This window comes from Garra rufa, chromosome 7, assembly GCF_049309525.1.
Source record: "Garra rufa chromosome 7, GarRuf1.0, whole genome shotgun sequence".
Lineage (NCBI taxonomy): Eukaryota > Metazoa > Chordata > Actinopteri > Cypriniformes > Cyprinidae > Garra > Garra rufa.
In genome coordinates this window covers 41,221,165-41,238,065 of record NC_133367.1, presented here as the reverse complement: position 1 = coordinate 41,238,065, position 16,901 = coordinate 41,221,165, and the positions used below count along the sequence as shown (strand labels likewise).

The 16,901-nt window shown below is 37.2% G+C and overlaps 1 protein-coding gene across 1 annotated transcript in view; it reads right to left on the bottom strand.

Annotated features, from left to right (window-relative positions):
* LOC141339102 (NLR family CARD domain-containing protein 3-like) overlaps positions 1-2,476 on the bottom strand; it is a 31,025-nt gene extending 28,549 nt beyond the window's left edge. Inside the window, exons 1-2 of the mRNA XM_073844734.1 lie at positions 2,458-2,476; positions 513-2,292 (exon numbers count right to left, since the gene is read on the bottom strand). Of these exons, the coding sequence (XP_073700835.1) occupies positions 513-2,287 (1,775 nt within the window). The 5' untranslated portion in view covers positions 2,288-2,292; positions 2,458-2,476. The remainder of the gene's footprint in view (positions 1-512; positions 2,293-2,457) is intronic.
* Between the last annotated feature and the right edge of the window lie 14,425 nt (positions 2,477-16,901).

Genomic DNA, 16,901 nt, shown 5'->3' with positions numbered 1-16,901 from the left:
ACTAAATTTAACTCAGAGTAAAATTTTATATGAGTTACTTTTTACTTTTACTTGAGTAGATTTTTTGACCAGTACTTTTACTTGTACTTAAGTAAAATTTCATTGAAGTAACAGTACTTTTACTTGAGTAGCATATTTTATTACTCTTTCCACCTCTGCTAATAACTTATGAATTATTAGATTGAATTTATTTTTTTTTATTTTTTATTTTTTTATTTTTTTCAAAAAATCTGAATGTAACTTTTAAGTGATTTGTAATGATCCCAATTCCAATTTTTATAATATCAGAGAGTCACAACCCTGTTCCTAAAGGCATATTGACTTTGCACAGATTAGACAAATCTCTCTAATCAAACACTTGATTCAACTCATCAGGTCATTAGTAGAGCGCTTTATGATGATAGCTGAGTGTCAAATAAGAAAGACCTTCAAATATACAGTAACACAGAGAAACACAAACCTATACCGTATAAAACAATGTCAATAAAACAAAGACAATGTAAAATACTCACTTAGCCTTTCTAGATGCTTTGATCACTGGCAGCAGCTTCAGGAGACATTCTTCTGATCGATCATATTTACTCAGTTTAAACTCATCCAGCTCTTCTTCTGAGTTCAACAACACAAACACCAGAGCCGACCACTGAGCAGCAGACAGAGACACTCCAGAGAGACACTTGGCTCCTAAGACATCTTGTCTATCTTTTCTGCTGAGGTATTTCTGGACTTCCTGCTCTAGTGAGCGATCATTCAGTTCATTCAGACAGTGGAACAGATTGATGGATTTCTCTGGAGAGGGATTCTCTCTGATCTTCTGTTTAATGTATTCAGCTGTTTCCTGATTGATATCAGAGCTGCTTACTGTCTTTCTCAGGAGGCCTTGTAAGAGAGTCTGATTAGACTCTAGTGAGAGACCTAGAAGGAACCGGAGGAAAAGGTCCCAGTGTCCGTTCTCACTCTGTAAGGCCTTGTCCACTTCTCTCTTCAGTAAATTGGTCATTGGTGACCTGAACTCATTCCTCAGTCCTGTGTTTTGTTCAGAAAAGGACAGCAGCTTGAATAAAGCAGCAAGAAACTCCTGAATACTCAGATGAACAAAGCTGTACACCTTCCCCAGCTGCAGTCCAAACTCCTCTCTGAAGATCTGGGTACAAACTCCTGAGTACACTGACACTTCTCTGACATCAATGCCGCTCTCTTTCAGGTCCTCCTCATAGAAGATCAGGTTCCCTTTTTCCAGCTGTTCAAAAGCCAGTTTTCCTAGAGACAGAATAGTCTTTCTAGCCTGATCAGGATTGATTTCATATTTCCCATCATACTTCTGTGTCTTCAGTTTGGTCTGAAAGATCAGGAAGTGTGTGAACATTTGTGTGAGAGTCTTGGGAATCTCTGCTCTCTCTGCTTTACCCATCATCCTCTCTAGAACAGCGGCTGAAATCCAGCAGAAGACTGGTATGTGACACATGATGAACAGACTTCTTGATGATCGGATGTGTGTGACGACTCTATCAGCCAGACTCTGATCATTTATTCTCTTCCTGAAATATTCCTCCTTCTGAGGGTCGTTGAATCCTCGTACCTCTGTGACCTGGTGGACACACTCAGGAGGGATCTGATTGGCTGCTGCTGGTCGAGAGGTGATCCAGAGGAGAGCAGAAGGAAGTAGATTCCCCTTGATGAGGTTGGTCAGCAGCACATCCACTGAGGCTGATTCTGTTACATCAGACAAGCTCCGATTGTTTTGGAAATCTAGACGTAGTCGACACTCATCCAGACCATCAAATATGAACATGACTTTGTAGTCTTCATAATCTGACGATTTAAATTCTTTGGTTTCTGTGTGAAGGTGGTTTAGGAGATCCACAAGACTGAGATTTTTCTGTATTAAATTCAGCTCCCTGAAAGGAAGTGGAAATATGAAATGAACATCCTGATTGGTTTTTCCTTCAGCCCAGTCCAGAATGAACTTCTGCACAGAGACTGTTTTTCCAATTCCAGCGACTCCTTTAGTCAGCACAGTCCTGATGGGTTTGTCTTGTCCAGGTGAGGGTTTAAAGATGTCATTGCAGTTGATTGGTGTTTCCTGTGTCTCTGGTCTCCTGGACACTGTCTCAATCTGTCTCACCTCATGTTCATTATTGACCTCTCCACTGCCTCCCTCTGTGATGTAGAGCTCTGTGTAGATCTCATTCAGACGTGTTGAGTCTCCATGATTGGACATTCCTTCACTGATTCTCTGATATTTGTCCTGGAGTCTGGATTTGAGTTTTTGTTGATACACAGGCATCAGTTCTGAGCAAAGGAAATAACTCTTGTTATCGGCAGAGCAATATTTTAGAAATGTATTTTTAGGTTTGATATGTTAGATGTGTCGTGACATTCAGGAACATTAGTGACTGAAGACAGAAGGTTGATAATAAAAATACAGGCTATAATCTGCTGATCCAGAGCTCTTACTGGTCTGTAGTGTGTTAGCGAGGTCTTTCTGGTTCATCTTCCTCAGGATGAGCAGTGTGATCTTCAGAAGCCCCTCTCTGACTCTGTTATGACCCTCATCATCATAATGGTCTCTTTCAGAGCATTCTGGGTAATCTGGACACAGTAGTCTCTTAAAGCTTTTTAACTCAGAGACGATTCTGTGCTCAATCTCCTGAAATCATAGTAAATATTCAAACAATAAACATCTATTCAGTCACAGAGAAGGTGAACCAAAGGATCAATACACAAGAGTTAGAGCATGAATACTTATAAACATCACTGAATTATATCACATCTGATAATAACTTCCACTGTATGCTCAAACAGCAGCGTCTACAGATACTGAGGTTAAAAGAGGGAGTTTGACTGGATTGTCTGTTTGCTAGATTGATGTTCATCTTTGTGCAGCAGTCAGGTTACATATGGATTCATCTTCTCTACTTTAGTAACCTGATATCTTACGTGTGTTAGAAAGTAAATATGACTATTAAAGAGAAAATTTTACAGATTTCTCAGTTTCTTAATACTTCTTTTGGGTAGGGAAGTAAATGTGACTATTCCAGAGACGATTTTACAGATAATCTTTTAATAATTTTACCAGAGGGTTATTGTTTTGGGATGGACACACACAAAACCAACCTTGAAAATGGAGTCTAAGTTCTTCTTTGCTGTTTGTGATTCTGGTCCTTTATGTTTTTGACTGTAGTTAAACAAATATTGAACATTTTTGTAAATATACTAATGTATTTAATGCACATCAGTAAATGAATGAATATCATATATTTCTTATACTGTAAATTAAACAACACCTCAGATCAGCAGATGATTCTCCCAAACTGAATTCAATTGGATGATCCATTGACGCGTCACTCTTCATGGACACACAGCTGGGTTCAGGAGATTGATTCTGCCACAGACTGAAATATAACAGCAATACAAACTGTTTCTGAAAATCTCACACTGCTCTGACAGAAACACATTTACTGTTTCAAACTCCCATTAATGTTGATATTTCACTTGAGTAGTCTGTTGTGACTTGAGAGTTAAAGATTAAAGTATTATTTTCATATAAATAAAATGAATCTGCCCCATGTGCTTTTTTCATTCATGCATTATAGACATTTTTGAGAGATCCATCAGTTGTTTTTTCCTCACAGACACATCAATGTTTTCAAGTAAATCTGACTCACCTCCTGAATCTGACTGAACATGAAAATGCTATTGTACTATACATTTATTGTTTCTGAACATTAAAAATGTGAAACATTTTAAGTTCTCTCACCTCTTGACTGTCTTTATCTTTCTTTCATGTTCATCAGAGAGATTCATTCTGGAGGCCATGGTTTCATCTAAAAGCAGATCCAGATGTTGATCCACAGAGTGAGTTATGAATCCTCTCAGCAATTAATTTCCTCAAATCCAGCTCTGTCTCAACAGTCAGTTCACAGTAATGACCTGCACTCATGAAAAACTATTTCATACTGACATTATCTACACAGAATCAAATTATTCATAAACAGCACAACAAATTCAGACAAGCACTGTGTTAAAATGAAAGTAAAGGTTCAATCTGATGATTTACAGACTCTGTGTTTTCTCTTCTAATGTCATTTAAATTACTTTCAAAATATCTAATACTGATTAATGTTGTACTTCAATTCAAATTAATGAGGATTGATTTTGTCTATCAAAGATGATTGTGAAATTGTGTTACTCACTGTGTTTTTCTCTCTTAATGTAGTTTACGTCCTCATATGACAAAACAGATCCTGCTGTAATAGTCCAAATTTCATGTGTCACCTGACAAGGAGGAGTTTGAGTCTGTTAATCCTTAACTCACAGGTGTACTTTGAATGTTGTTGTTTAACTGAATAAAGGCAGCTCTCTGTAACAAATAAAACTTAAAAATAGTAACTATGCTGACATGATAGCTAGGTTTGGCGCTACGACAAAGTCTCGCGAGAGCACAATTTGAATTGTCTCTGCAAGACATTAATCTTAATAGATTAGGGTCTGGATTTTTTCCAGGCTAGACTTTGCCCTTACTCAGGGTAAAACTGACATGGCCAAACTTTGAACCTTGTTTACATGATGGCATGCTAGAGCAAGGTCTCAAGTTTAATTACAAGCAAAATCAGGTTGTTTAAAGATAAGCTAAAAGACATACCTCAAGTTATTAATGAATAATGCAGTGTGATGTCAAATGAAACAAGATTCCACATATAAATATGCTTAATTTATATTTTTCCTTTTATTCCAGCTATTACCTTGTATGAACCATATCACATTTTATTTTTACAACAATTTATGGAAAAGTCGTCAGCTTCATTTATACAGTGCTTTGAACAATACAGAATGTGTTATATCAGCTTTACAGTATTAAATTCCCTATTTTACAAGAATAATAGTGTGTCAGTAATGCAAAAGGACAATAGTAAACCATTTTCAGTTCCTCATTGATTCAGTGACATCTAGCTCAGTTCAGTTCCAATAGTATCTGTGTGCAATACGTCAACGAAATTGTTGGAAAATAATTGAAAACATAAAATGTTAGTAGTTTTAACATATACTATTTATCTCATTAACTTTAACTCTTTAGGGGCTTGGGATTTTACTTGAGACTTTCTTTAGACTCAAAAGGAATGACTTTGTATAATCTGAAAAAAAAAAACTGTGCTAATGAGCAAATCCAGGTGATTGGAACAAAATACTGGGGAGGACTTTTACTCATGGCACCTGGATTTTACACCTCTGGTTGTGCTCTTATGCATATGATGTTCAAACCAGAGGTGTAAAATCCAGGTAAATAAATTAAAATAAATCAATTAATTTTTAACAAATAATAATTAGTATACTGTACTATAAAGAGCATTACTGATTTAATTGTGTGTAGTCTAAAATGAAGGCATGCCTCTATAGAGTAAGTTATTGAGTCAATGCTTTCATTAATTATCTTCTATTTAAAGCAGATCTTAGTGTATTTAATCTTTCTCTTTATTGTACAGTATTTGACAGTGGAAACTCTACAAGCTCCGAACAATTGAATCAAAACAACACATCCTGAACAAGACTGTCACCTGGACAGTAAAGTCCCCAGTGTTAAATCAACACTGCTCGGAGTACATATGTTCCCACTCCAGATAGTGTTAAAGTAACACTGAAGTAGTGTTAAAGTTAACGAGGTAATTAGGCGATTTACAGAGTGATGATTGATCATTATTGAAGACACCTGATGTTAATAAGCAGAATCACCAAAGGAGAAAACCAACATTTTTAAGAAACCATTATAGTGGTCAATGTTTGCATTAGTTGGTATCTTGACCCTTAAATCTTCAATATTAGGGCTTGTTTGGCTGCAATTACTGAGTTTTATTACACGGTTCTTTGGAATGCTTGATTCTGATTGGTCAGTTGAAACATTTGCAGGTTCGTTCTTTTCAAATAATCACAGCTCCAAAGTAATAACTGTAAGGATTAATTAGCTCAAATTTATAATGATTCAAATAATGAGTCGAATCGAAAGATTCGAGACTTGATTAAATTGATTCAGAATTAATAGATTACACTTCTTAACCATTCGTCCAGCAAAGTGGTCAATTCAGCATACTGTATTAACTCAAAAGGTTTATATTATGTTCCTGGCCAAGATCACAAATAAACCAAAATATTACGCTAGGAAATTTTAAAGCTGAGGTAGCTTGATCTAAACACAGATATAACTTTTGTGAACATAAAGTCAAGACACTTCTTTTAATGAAACAATGATTTATTGAACTACTCTAAGACACAACGCTAATCTACTAAACACAAACACACACACACACACACACACACATTCACACTCACACTCACACTCATACAGTTCCGGAGATGAGAAATTACTGAATTGAAGAGAACCCCAAATGTTCTAGTATCTTAACTAGTTCTTAGATCATCAACCAAAAATCACAAAAGCAGAGACTTAGCTTTTAACTACTTAGGGAGTATTTTGCACCAGTTTCAGCGAAGTAAAGAGAGATCTTGTTACTTGCGTTTGTGCCGGGAACGGGGGTTTCGGGGGCTCGTCTGAGCGAAAGTTCTGGTTGGTTGCTGGTCGATGAAGTCTTTGGGAGATCCTTCGAAGTTGAGGATTGGGTTGCTGGAGCCGATCTTTCGGTTGCCTGGTTACGCAGGTTGATGCGCTGGAAGTTCTTTTGAGTCGGCGTTGCGAGACTTGGAAAAGTTCGGCAGTCACGAAACTTCAGTTCTGTAGAGTTTTGATGGCACCGTCCCGTGCTTGGTCGAGTGGTCGAGCGCAGATGGAAAAGCACTCAAACCACAAGAGGCGAAAGGCGTGAGGCGAGAGCTGAGAGCTCTGAGTTCGCTGAGTTCTGTTAGGAACATGAAGTTTTAAACGGGCCGCTAGGGCACGTCCCACGATGCTGGGATCCAATGGCATTGCTAAAGGGGCGGGTCACGCCACCCCCTTTCTGTCCTGTAATTCCCCCTTTCTGTCCTGTAATTCCTTAGGATATGGATTTCTCTGCAATTTTTGTTATTAACTTCAATAAACTATTTCAATGCATAAAGTATACACTATCATTTTCTCATTCATTCAGACAAACTGCATTCATCATGATATTTCATCGCATATTAAACCATGGTAAATTGCTTGCATGCTAAAACATTAGTCACTGCTAAAGGCATATAAATGCATAGATTAAACTCCAACGATCACATAAAACACATCAAACATAAAAGAAAACATGAAAACATATGATACTGTTGATAAGCTGATTGTTTCTTAAAGATTGTCTCTGCAGTGTACTCAATTGAGACACTGCATTGGATTCGGAATGTCAGAGGGGAGGGGGACAGGAAATCCGAAAAATCATGTGAATCACGCTGGACGGATCATGTGCCTTGGATGCTCTGAGACAAAGAGCGTTTTTTCCTCTCAGGATGCGTAAGACGCAGATCTCGACAAAAGCGGTCCGGACAATTAGCGTCTGGTGATCGTCATGTGATGGTCATGTGTCAATTTTTGTGGCTGAGAAAGAGGGTCCTTTTGTTTCTTTGGAATGTGGCCATTTCTGTTTTGTACGTTGTTCGCCCAAGATTCCTACATAACGTTTAGCCGGTACTACTTGTATGTTTAAAATCCCTCCGTGCCAACAAAGATTTCCGTTTGGCGCCATCTTGTGACAAACACTGGACAACCACAATTAACAATGGAAAATTTCGACATTAATCTATTTAAATTGTCTTACTAACGTACATAGTTTGAATGTTAGTCACGTGGTACTATATCGTTTCGCGGAAGGATAAAAATGTTAATTCAAAACAAATATGCCAATAAAAGGTTACAAATTCATATTCATGTCCAGTTTTTTTCCTTATGTGGCAAGTAGCCGTGTAATAAGCGGGATAACTACCGGCTGCCTGTACATTATCCCTTACATAACAACCAGACAAGCCAAGAGCAAACATCATCAGGTGGCATTGACTGTGCTTGACATAGTCATCATATAGTGACTTGAGTGCTCGACACAGGATTTCCTTAGAGACAACAAAAAACTGTGAACAAAAGAGCAATCAGTTTTGGTATAATCAGACAGATGATGAAAAACAGTGATTATTTTAATTTAGACACACAGACATGAAGAATCAGCGTGAGAATCACAACAACGGTGACCATCAAAAAGCATGTTGTAACCAATCAGAACTCATCCATGACTCCCATCATGCATTGCGGCATGAATAAATTATGAGAGTTCAGAGTTGATCTATTTATCTGAAAGCCGTTTGTCACCATTGTTGAGATTCATGGGCTGGTTCTTGATGTCTATGTGTGCCTATGTAACATACTTTTATTTTTTTTTAAACAGGTAAAAAAATCTTTCCAAAAAGTATAGGAAGTGCTGGATCTTCTGTGGCTTGTCAAACAAAACTAAGAGATTAGACACTAGGTGATTCACATAAAATAGGGATGGGCGATACCACTTATTTTGTTTTCGATACGATACCAATATTTTTAAGGCCAGTATCATCGATATCGATACGATACTTCTAAACTTAATTTTTTAATTATTACATTTATTAAATTAATAAGAGTAAAATATGTAATTATGCCCTTTTTTATAACCTTTTACACTTTATATTTGAAATGCATTTTAACATTTAATATGCAACTAATTAAATTTTATTTTCTACATGTGGTTAAAATATGTTTACTTTAGTGGTAACTACAAAACCTACAGTTGAAAATACTTGGTTTTATAAGGGGCTGCCCGTGACAGGCTGTTGCACACATAAAATACAACATTTTTATTCTGCCAGTGTATAATTTATATTAACATTACTACAAAACATGATCAATGAACTTTAAGAGTTAATTTAAAGAAATGTAATTGCACTTGTGAAATGCAAATTATGTAAGCTTCAGTTTCAGTTTGTTTATTGAGAAATAGCTCAAACATTTTTTTTATTTTCTGTCCTCTGATAAGCATTGTACAGGGCTGTCGTTCCCAAAAGCATCAATGATTTCTTATGATACTTTTAGGAAACACAGCCCTGTTTGAATGCACTGTCTAAAGGGAGTGAATGCTCTCTGTGATTGATTGGTTCTGTCTTGCATCATTTGCGTGCGTTCAGATGAGTAGGAAAAGTGTTCTATCGTGAACAGTTATTCTCTAACATAGGTTATGCATCCAATTCAATGCACATTGTACTCCTGGCTTTTTGTTATAAATAAACAAAATCACTGGTAAATAAAACACACCTTAGTATCAATACTTTTGATACTCGCATCAGTATCGATATATCGATACTTTAGGATCGATATGCACATCCCTAACATAAAACAATGAATATTTTAAAACATAATCATCACCTGATGACATGAGCTTATGTCTGGCTGTTTTAACTCAAATACAGCAGCCAAACAAGCCCTAATATTGAAGATTTACGGGTCAAGAGCCCAACTAATGCAAACACTGACCACTATAATGGTTGCTTAAAACTTTTGGTTTTCTCCTTTGGTGTTTCTGCTTTTTAACATCAGGTGTCTTCAATAATGATCAATCACTCAAGAGTGTTAAATTAACACTGGGGATTTTGCTGTTTGCTGTAACACACTTGGTGAAAAAAAAAACATTGATCATGTTCATGCTCAACTAAAAATAGCCAACATCAACACTGTAAAAAAAAGATTAGTTGACTCAACTTAACTATGTCAAATCATCTTGTTGCTTTGACTGAGTTAAACTTATAGTGTCAAGTTTATTACACTTCAAAACACGAATTGATGCAACATGCCGTCTGTTTACTCAACTTCCTGTATCAAGTAAGTTGGACTTTAAAATATTATTTGAGATAACTTTAAGAGATGTTGGTTGAATTTATTTGATTAAGTTCCTACAACTGTGAATCAAGTTGGCTAAACATGGAATACATAATTGATACAACTTGCGATTTGTTGACTCAACTTTCTGTATCAAGTAATGTGGACTGGAAAACATTACTTGAGAGAACTAAAAAAGATGTTGGTTTAACTTGTTTTATCAAGTTAGGGCAACATTATTATTATTTTTTTTCTCATGCTCTATTGCCAAGTTACTTGAGTTCATAGAAATTGCTAGATTTCAAAAATTTAAGCAAACTAATATCTACCAAAAATCTACATGAGAATTGGCCAGTCAAACTTAAATATTAACACATGAAAAAATAGCTGAAAAGTAAGAGATGAAAGCGATGATATCCAATTCAATAAGGACCTTTATTAAAGGGATAGTTCACCCAAAAATGAAAATTTGATGTTTATCTGCTTACCCCCAATGCATCCAAGATGTAGGTGACTTGTTTTCCTCAGAAAAACACAAACGAAGATTTTTAATGAAAACCGGTGCAGTCTGCCAGCCTTATCATGGACGTGAATGGGCACCAGACCTTTAAAAGTAAACAAAAACATGCACAGACAAATCCAAATTACACCCTGCGGCTCGTGACGATACATTGACGTCCTACGACACGAAACGATCATTTTTTGCGAGAAACTGAACAGTATTTATGTAATTTTTTACCTTTGATACACAGCCACGTCCATCTGTCATGAGCACGAGTTTGGCATCAGTCACGTCACATGTGCACACACTCTAGCGTAGAATACGCAAACGCGTGCACGCGTGTGTGTGTGTGTGTGTGTGCGTGCGTGCGTGCGTGCGTGCGTGCGTGTGTGTGTGTGTGGGTGGGTGGGTGAAAGAGAGTTAGTGAACGTGCCTGTGTGTGAAATTTAAACTAACAAACTCGTTTATCTATCTACTTCAAACTAATTTAAACTTTAAACTACTTTAAACTATAAACTACTTTAAACTAACTTAAGCTAATTTAAACTATTTTAAACTTCAAACTAACATAAACTTCTCAACAAACTTTTTTAGCAAATGGCAAGAAAATTTGAATTCTCCCTCATGGCCACATGCAGAAACATCCTCCTGAGCCATTCCTCTAACTGAGCAGTTTATTGTTTAGAGAGTGAACCCTGGGAGTGCACATCTCAGACCCGATTCCCATGAACAGGCGCTGAATCACCTCAAAAGTATATTTCATCTCTTTTGGATAGTCAAGGTTCAGCATGTACAGCAGGCCCATCAGGTTCACAAAAGCGTTGGGTACATCACCAAGATGACGCATGACAGTCTTTTCCTCAATGACAATGGCAACATCGTTGTAGCAAACTGGAAGGGGCTCTTTCACATCTTCAAAAACCAAAAGCATTCCGATCACCATTCCTTTGATGAAGGCCTCCCTAGGATCTGTTGGCTTCATGCAAAAACAAACAAAAAACAAAAAGGTGCCTGTGCTTTAGACATGTTTGGCTATATAGTGTATCCACACAGAGGATGTCTAAAATGATGTGTAACCATGCCCATTGTGAACTAGTTTTTGTATCAATAAACAACATTTAGCTGCTTACCTCACATATCTTCATCAAAGTAGAAGGATTTTCCTTCATGTACCATGGCAGTCCCTACAAAGCTGCTGCTCTCTTCCTTTGGTTTGATGCCTGCAAAAACACAATACGTGAATTCAGTTGATATCAGAACTCTGATTTTTGTCAACCCTCAAATGATGGAAACTGAGCTTTCAATTCAAAGAGGTAACTTGAACTCTGGCCTTCTCTCCATCTTCTCCATCTTACAGAGCCATTTTCTTATTTATTCAGTCTGTATCAAATGCCTATCCAAGTACATTAATTAGAGGTTTACTGTCTGTCATAATCTACATCCTGGTCCCTCTCCTTAGTGGGGTTGCACAATTAATGTAGACCACAACTACAACAAATATGCACTTACATCCTTGTTGAGACTCTCCATTAAGGATGTCATGTCTTGAACTTCCTCGAAACGCTTCAACCTGAATATCTGAAGAAGTTTATGCAGATGGCTGTCCAGACCCTCATAGAATTTATTGATGTCCATTGAAGTGAGCCTGGTGAATTCCTTGGCGATCTATGTGGAGAAGTAACATTACAGTTTTAGTTCAAGTTAAAAGTCACCTAAACGTTCACATTTCAGCACTACAACTGACATGTTGTCAGACATGTGACGTACAGCGGAGACCTGTCTCAAGGTGCATATTTCATTAATATTAACTTCAACCTCAATGATCTGTGTCCTCAGACGGGCAGATTGGCTTGTGTGACAGGTTATTGAGTTTTATTAATGTTTACATCAGACTGATATGTCAGTGCTTTAAGTTGTCATGATAATTCATACATGCTAAGTAACAAGGCTGTAAGTTTAACAAATCCGTATGTACTACTATGATTTAAGTAGTTAAATAAAAATATGTAATTCATATCAGTTCAAGCTAGGGCCGGGACTTTAACGCGTTAATTTAGATTAATTAATTACACAAAAATAATGCGTTAATTTTTTTTTAACGCATTTTAATCGCACTTAATTTTGCACCGCGGAACGTTTCTCACTGGATGAGTTTCAGCGGCGGACCGATTATACTGGAGCACCAACTAGCGTTCAGACAAAGGAATGCGCATATCACCGCAGCACATCGAGCCTCAGGTATCACCTCAATGCTTTTACAGAAGGTCTACCTACCTATAGGGTACCTGAATTTCTGAAATGTAGGCTAGTATATTTCTAAATATCCCAGTGTTTCCCCTACCATCATCTTAGGGGGGCGCGTTTACAATGTCTCCTCCAAGAAAACACGGACTGCATCGCGGACTCCATTCATAAAAAACGAATTTACTATAGCACGGAATGCCACGTAAATTCGTCAATTTTTGGATTGATAAATCAAAAGTTGGTCTGTCACTTAATTCAAATCGCGATATGGACTAGTGTCTGTGAAAACTGATGCGTGATGCTCCCGTTAATTTTTGGCATTTGCATCTCACATGAACAGATAGACTCAATCTCCAAAGCTACTGTCAGTGTCACTTTTACAGTTTCATTTGAGAAAACTAGCATCATATCATACTTTACACACAGAAACTTCACGGCAACCTGTCAAAATAAAAGTACGGTTTAACATGAAACAGAACAATATTCCTATTTAAATAATTGACAAAAAACAATATATATGATAAAAAATAAATATAACAACAAGATTAACCACTTAATTGTAGAAAAAAGTACTATGATTATTATTTACTTTAACAGCAAACCTCTGTTTGTTTGCCAAAAATTAAAAAGGTTTATTTTTCATTTGATTAAAAATAAATAAATCTTTATGCTTTCATTTGATTATGAGAAAAATTTAAACACAAGAATTTATTAAAAAAAAAAAAAAAAGCAAAAGATTGTAAAGCCCTATTGTTCAAAATGTTAAAATAGAGAGTTTTGGATTTATTTTTTCACTGAAATAAATGTTTTCGTTATGGGAAACACTGTATCCTATTGCTACACTTAATGGCAATATTGCACTGGTCTGTTGGACTTGGTTGAACAAAAATAAACTATATTTTGTTGCTTCAGTTTATGTATTCAGTCATTATTCAATGGTGTACTAAAAATCCAAATGAAAAAACGTACTTCTCACTGTTCTCAGGTCAAATATTTATATGCGATTAAAATGCGATTAATTTCGATTAATTAATTACAAAGCCTCTAATTAATTAGATTAATTTTTTTAATCGAGTCCCGGCCCTAGTTCAAGCATTATTTCATATCATAACATATAGATGTGGCCTACAGGAAATATCAATTTATGTTTATTGTGTAAAATATTCTGTTAGTCATAACAGAGCAAGTTATTGCTTGCGTCTGTTGATTAAAAAAAATATTAAATATTTCCATGTTTTTATGTTCTCGGCCACATCAGAAGTTATCAAATTAGTCATAAGTTGAATTGTTGAGGGTGTTTTTACTGTTATCAAATGTAAAAATGGGTCACGTTTGACCCTCAACATTATTTAAGCGTTACATAAATGTTACTTAAACAATTTTTAATTTTACTCCCAAATATTTCACTTTAGGAGCACGTGTTCAATGGGAGGAATGTTAGCATAGAGCTCGCAATATACACAATACAACATTACTACTTTGCTATGATTAAGAAAAAATGTACACATTTTACCTGTCTTTCAGTTAAAAGGGCAGGCCATCTGACTCTCATTTCGGCCACAGGTGGCTCCTCTTCAACGATCTCCTGTCTTCTCAGTGCGTATGTGGCGTTCATTGCATCATCGATGTAGGCCAGGTTTGGGGTTGTTTTTTTCATCTCCTTGACCATCTTTTCTCGATCTTCTTCAAGACTTCTGCTGTCTCTTCCCTGGGGGAGATCTGGAAGAAAATTTGTTTCAGACCGTCTAGGTTTCTTCACTTTGTTTCTCTTCCCTCGCGTGTCCCCAGCACCTCTTTTCTTAGAATTAACCTCCAGTTATCGGCAGCCCACACCTTTCAATTTCTCTCTGTAATTGCCCATCTTGAACTTTATGCTATGTTTCCATCCATACCATCCAGATGTGGAGCAAGGTTCTGTAAGGCAAGGATGTTTTTCAACACGTGCCTTAGCTACACATCCAAAATGTTCAAGTGCAGGGTAGGTCATGAATGAATATATTGTTTTAGCAAGTTTGAGCAGAATCTGAGACTTCATGTCCCTTGAAATGGATAGAAGTGCTCCACTTTCTCTAAAAGCATCATTGCCCTGCCTGAGCTTCAGCTCAACATCATATGAGAAGGTGGGAATGGGAAAATAAGCTGGCCATTGCTGTGAACGCCGACCTGCAAAGCACTCTGTTTGGCTGCTCAGTGAAGAGGATGTCGTCAGAGATGATGAATGAGCTAAAGAGGATGCTGCCAGAGATGATGGTACAGCAGAGCTAAAAGTGTCCAAACTTGAGTCTGAAGAGACAGGGCAGAAAACGACTTGCAATGCCACCTTGTCCTTTGGTAGATCAACTACACATGTGAGGTTACAGAAGTCTTTTAAATCCTCATCTTCATATTGAAGAGGTCAAATGAAGAGCGTAACTGCAGTTTGTTTTTCAACACCAGTTTCAGGCCTTCAACCGAATCTGGAACAGAGTCCAAGCGGAGCTTTTTATAGTCTTGTGCTGAAATGATCACACGCAACAGCATCTTCTTGCGACTGAGAAACTCTCAGGACTTCTCTGCTGATGAAGAAAAAAAAGAAAAAATGTAAGAAAAGACAAAATGAGCAATAAAGAAACATTAATAAACATGAACATTCGTACACATTTTATTCTGTTTAAATCCTGTTTTTACATTTATGGACATACTGCATGTTTTTCAGAGGAAGAAGAGGAACACACCATTTAAAGTAAAATAACAGCCCAACTATACCTTAATGAAGCAAAAAAACTTTTGATGTCACCATCAGTTTGCCTGCTTTTGTGTACGGATACAGGGGTTGATATCCATTTAGTTCGTGTAATTCCACAATCACCACTTCAGAAGACTGTTTTTTCATCAACTCATAACTCCGCAGGTGCTCCATGTACCATGCATGATATGGTTCTATGAGGAAAGACACTTTGCTGGACATAACTACAATTTTAACCAGCTTCCCAAAGTCAGGCAGGCCACTGGTGTGCCCCACTGACAGAAACATACCCTCTGAATACTTTGTGCCGTAAAGGCAGGCATTGGTTGCAAGAGACACAAGACTTATATTTCCATATTTCAGCTCTACAGCCCGCCTCATGGAGTGCTCGAGTGCATCAGGTGAAACAATTGCAGTGTGTCCAACTTCCAGATCAGGTCTGAAAAGACTTGGCAAGTCTAGATGGTAAGCTAAAGAAAGCTGGTGTTTTGTTGATAGTGTGAACAAGATGTTTCTGAAATTGTGAGAATCATGCACCACCCTTTTAAAAAAGCTGTGCTTAGCTTCAAATCTAATGGTCCAGAAATCAACCAGGGGACCAAATCTCCGAATCAGTTCGGGATAATGTGCAAAGAAGTGGTGCTTGGGCAGGAGGTGGAAATCAGGAAACACCTCTTTTAATAGGCCCTTTGATCGAGATTTTACACTCCAAGTATGCCAATGTCTCTTCTGAAAAATGTCCACTAGCTAGAAGCTCTACTATTTCTTTCAAATCTAACAGAATCCCCCAAGTTTTGTCATCTTCTGGTATAATGTGACCGATCATCAGAGGCAGAAGCCTCAACAGTTTCCAGTTTTCGTGGCAATTCCCACCAATAGATTTTTTCGATGCAAAAGTCTTTGAAATTGGATGAGGTCTGTTGGTTTTATCTGTAAATTTGAAAGGGAAGGATTCAATGATGGAATTCAGCTCATCTATTGTAAAGTAATGTTTGGATATCAGAGACTTTATGCATAGACTTAATTCCCGTGGCACTATTCCTTCAAAAAGGTTGTGCATAAAATCTGGGGGGAAGCCCTGGATTGTGCGGAAATGAGAAAGTCTATCGAGAACACAGTCACTCTTTACTCCATTCACGGAAACTAACTGATGTCTGTTTAATTCCAGAAGGTCCTGTTTGTGAGCTTCAACTGTCCGGAGTCAGAAATACTCTCCTTTACCTCGTGAATGTCAATATCTTGCCGACTAGCTAAACAAAACCGACAAAATTTGTCACCATTAAAACTCTCATGAAACCCAGCAAGTGAGTGGGCCCCCAAGTTGTCTGCAGACACATACAGCACAGTACCTCTAACAGTTGTTCCCAATTTCTGAACATACAATCCTTGCTGCTCAAGTACTTCAAGGTCTTGTAGCATTGGTTCAAGAATGGCTCCATACCCATATTTCTTCTCATCATTGCTATGACACAGACATGCGTGGTAGATTGACTGTACAGATGATCTATATCGTAGAGGTAAATTTGAAATCACCCAATAGACTGCACAGACCTTGTGCTTTTTTTTGATGTACCTAGTGGGTTGCAAACTTCAAAGTCATCTATATACAGTCCTAGGGCAATGCCAAGATC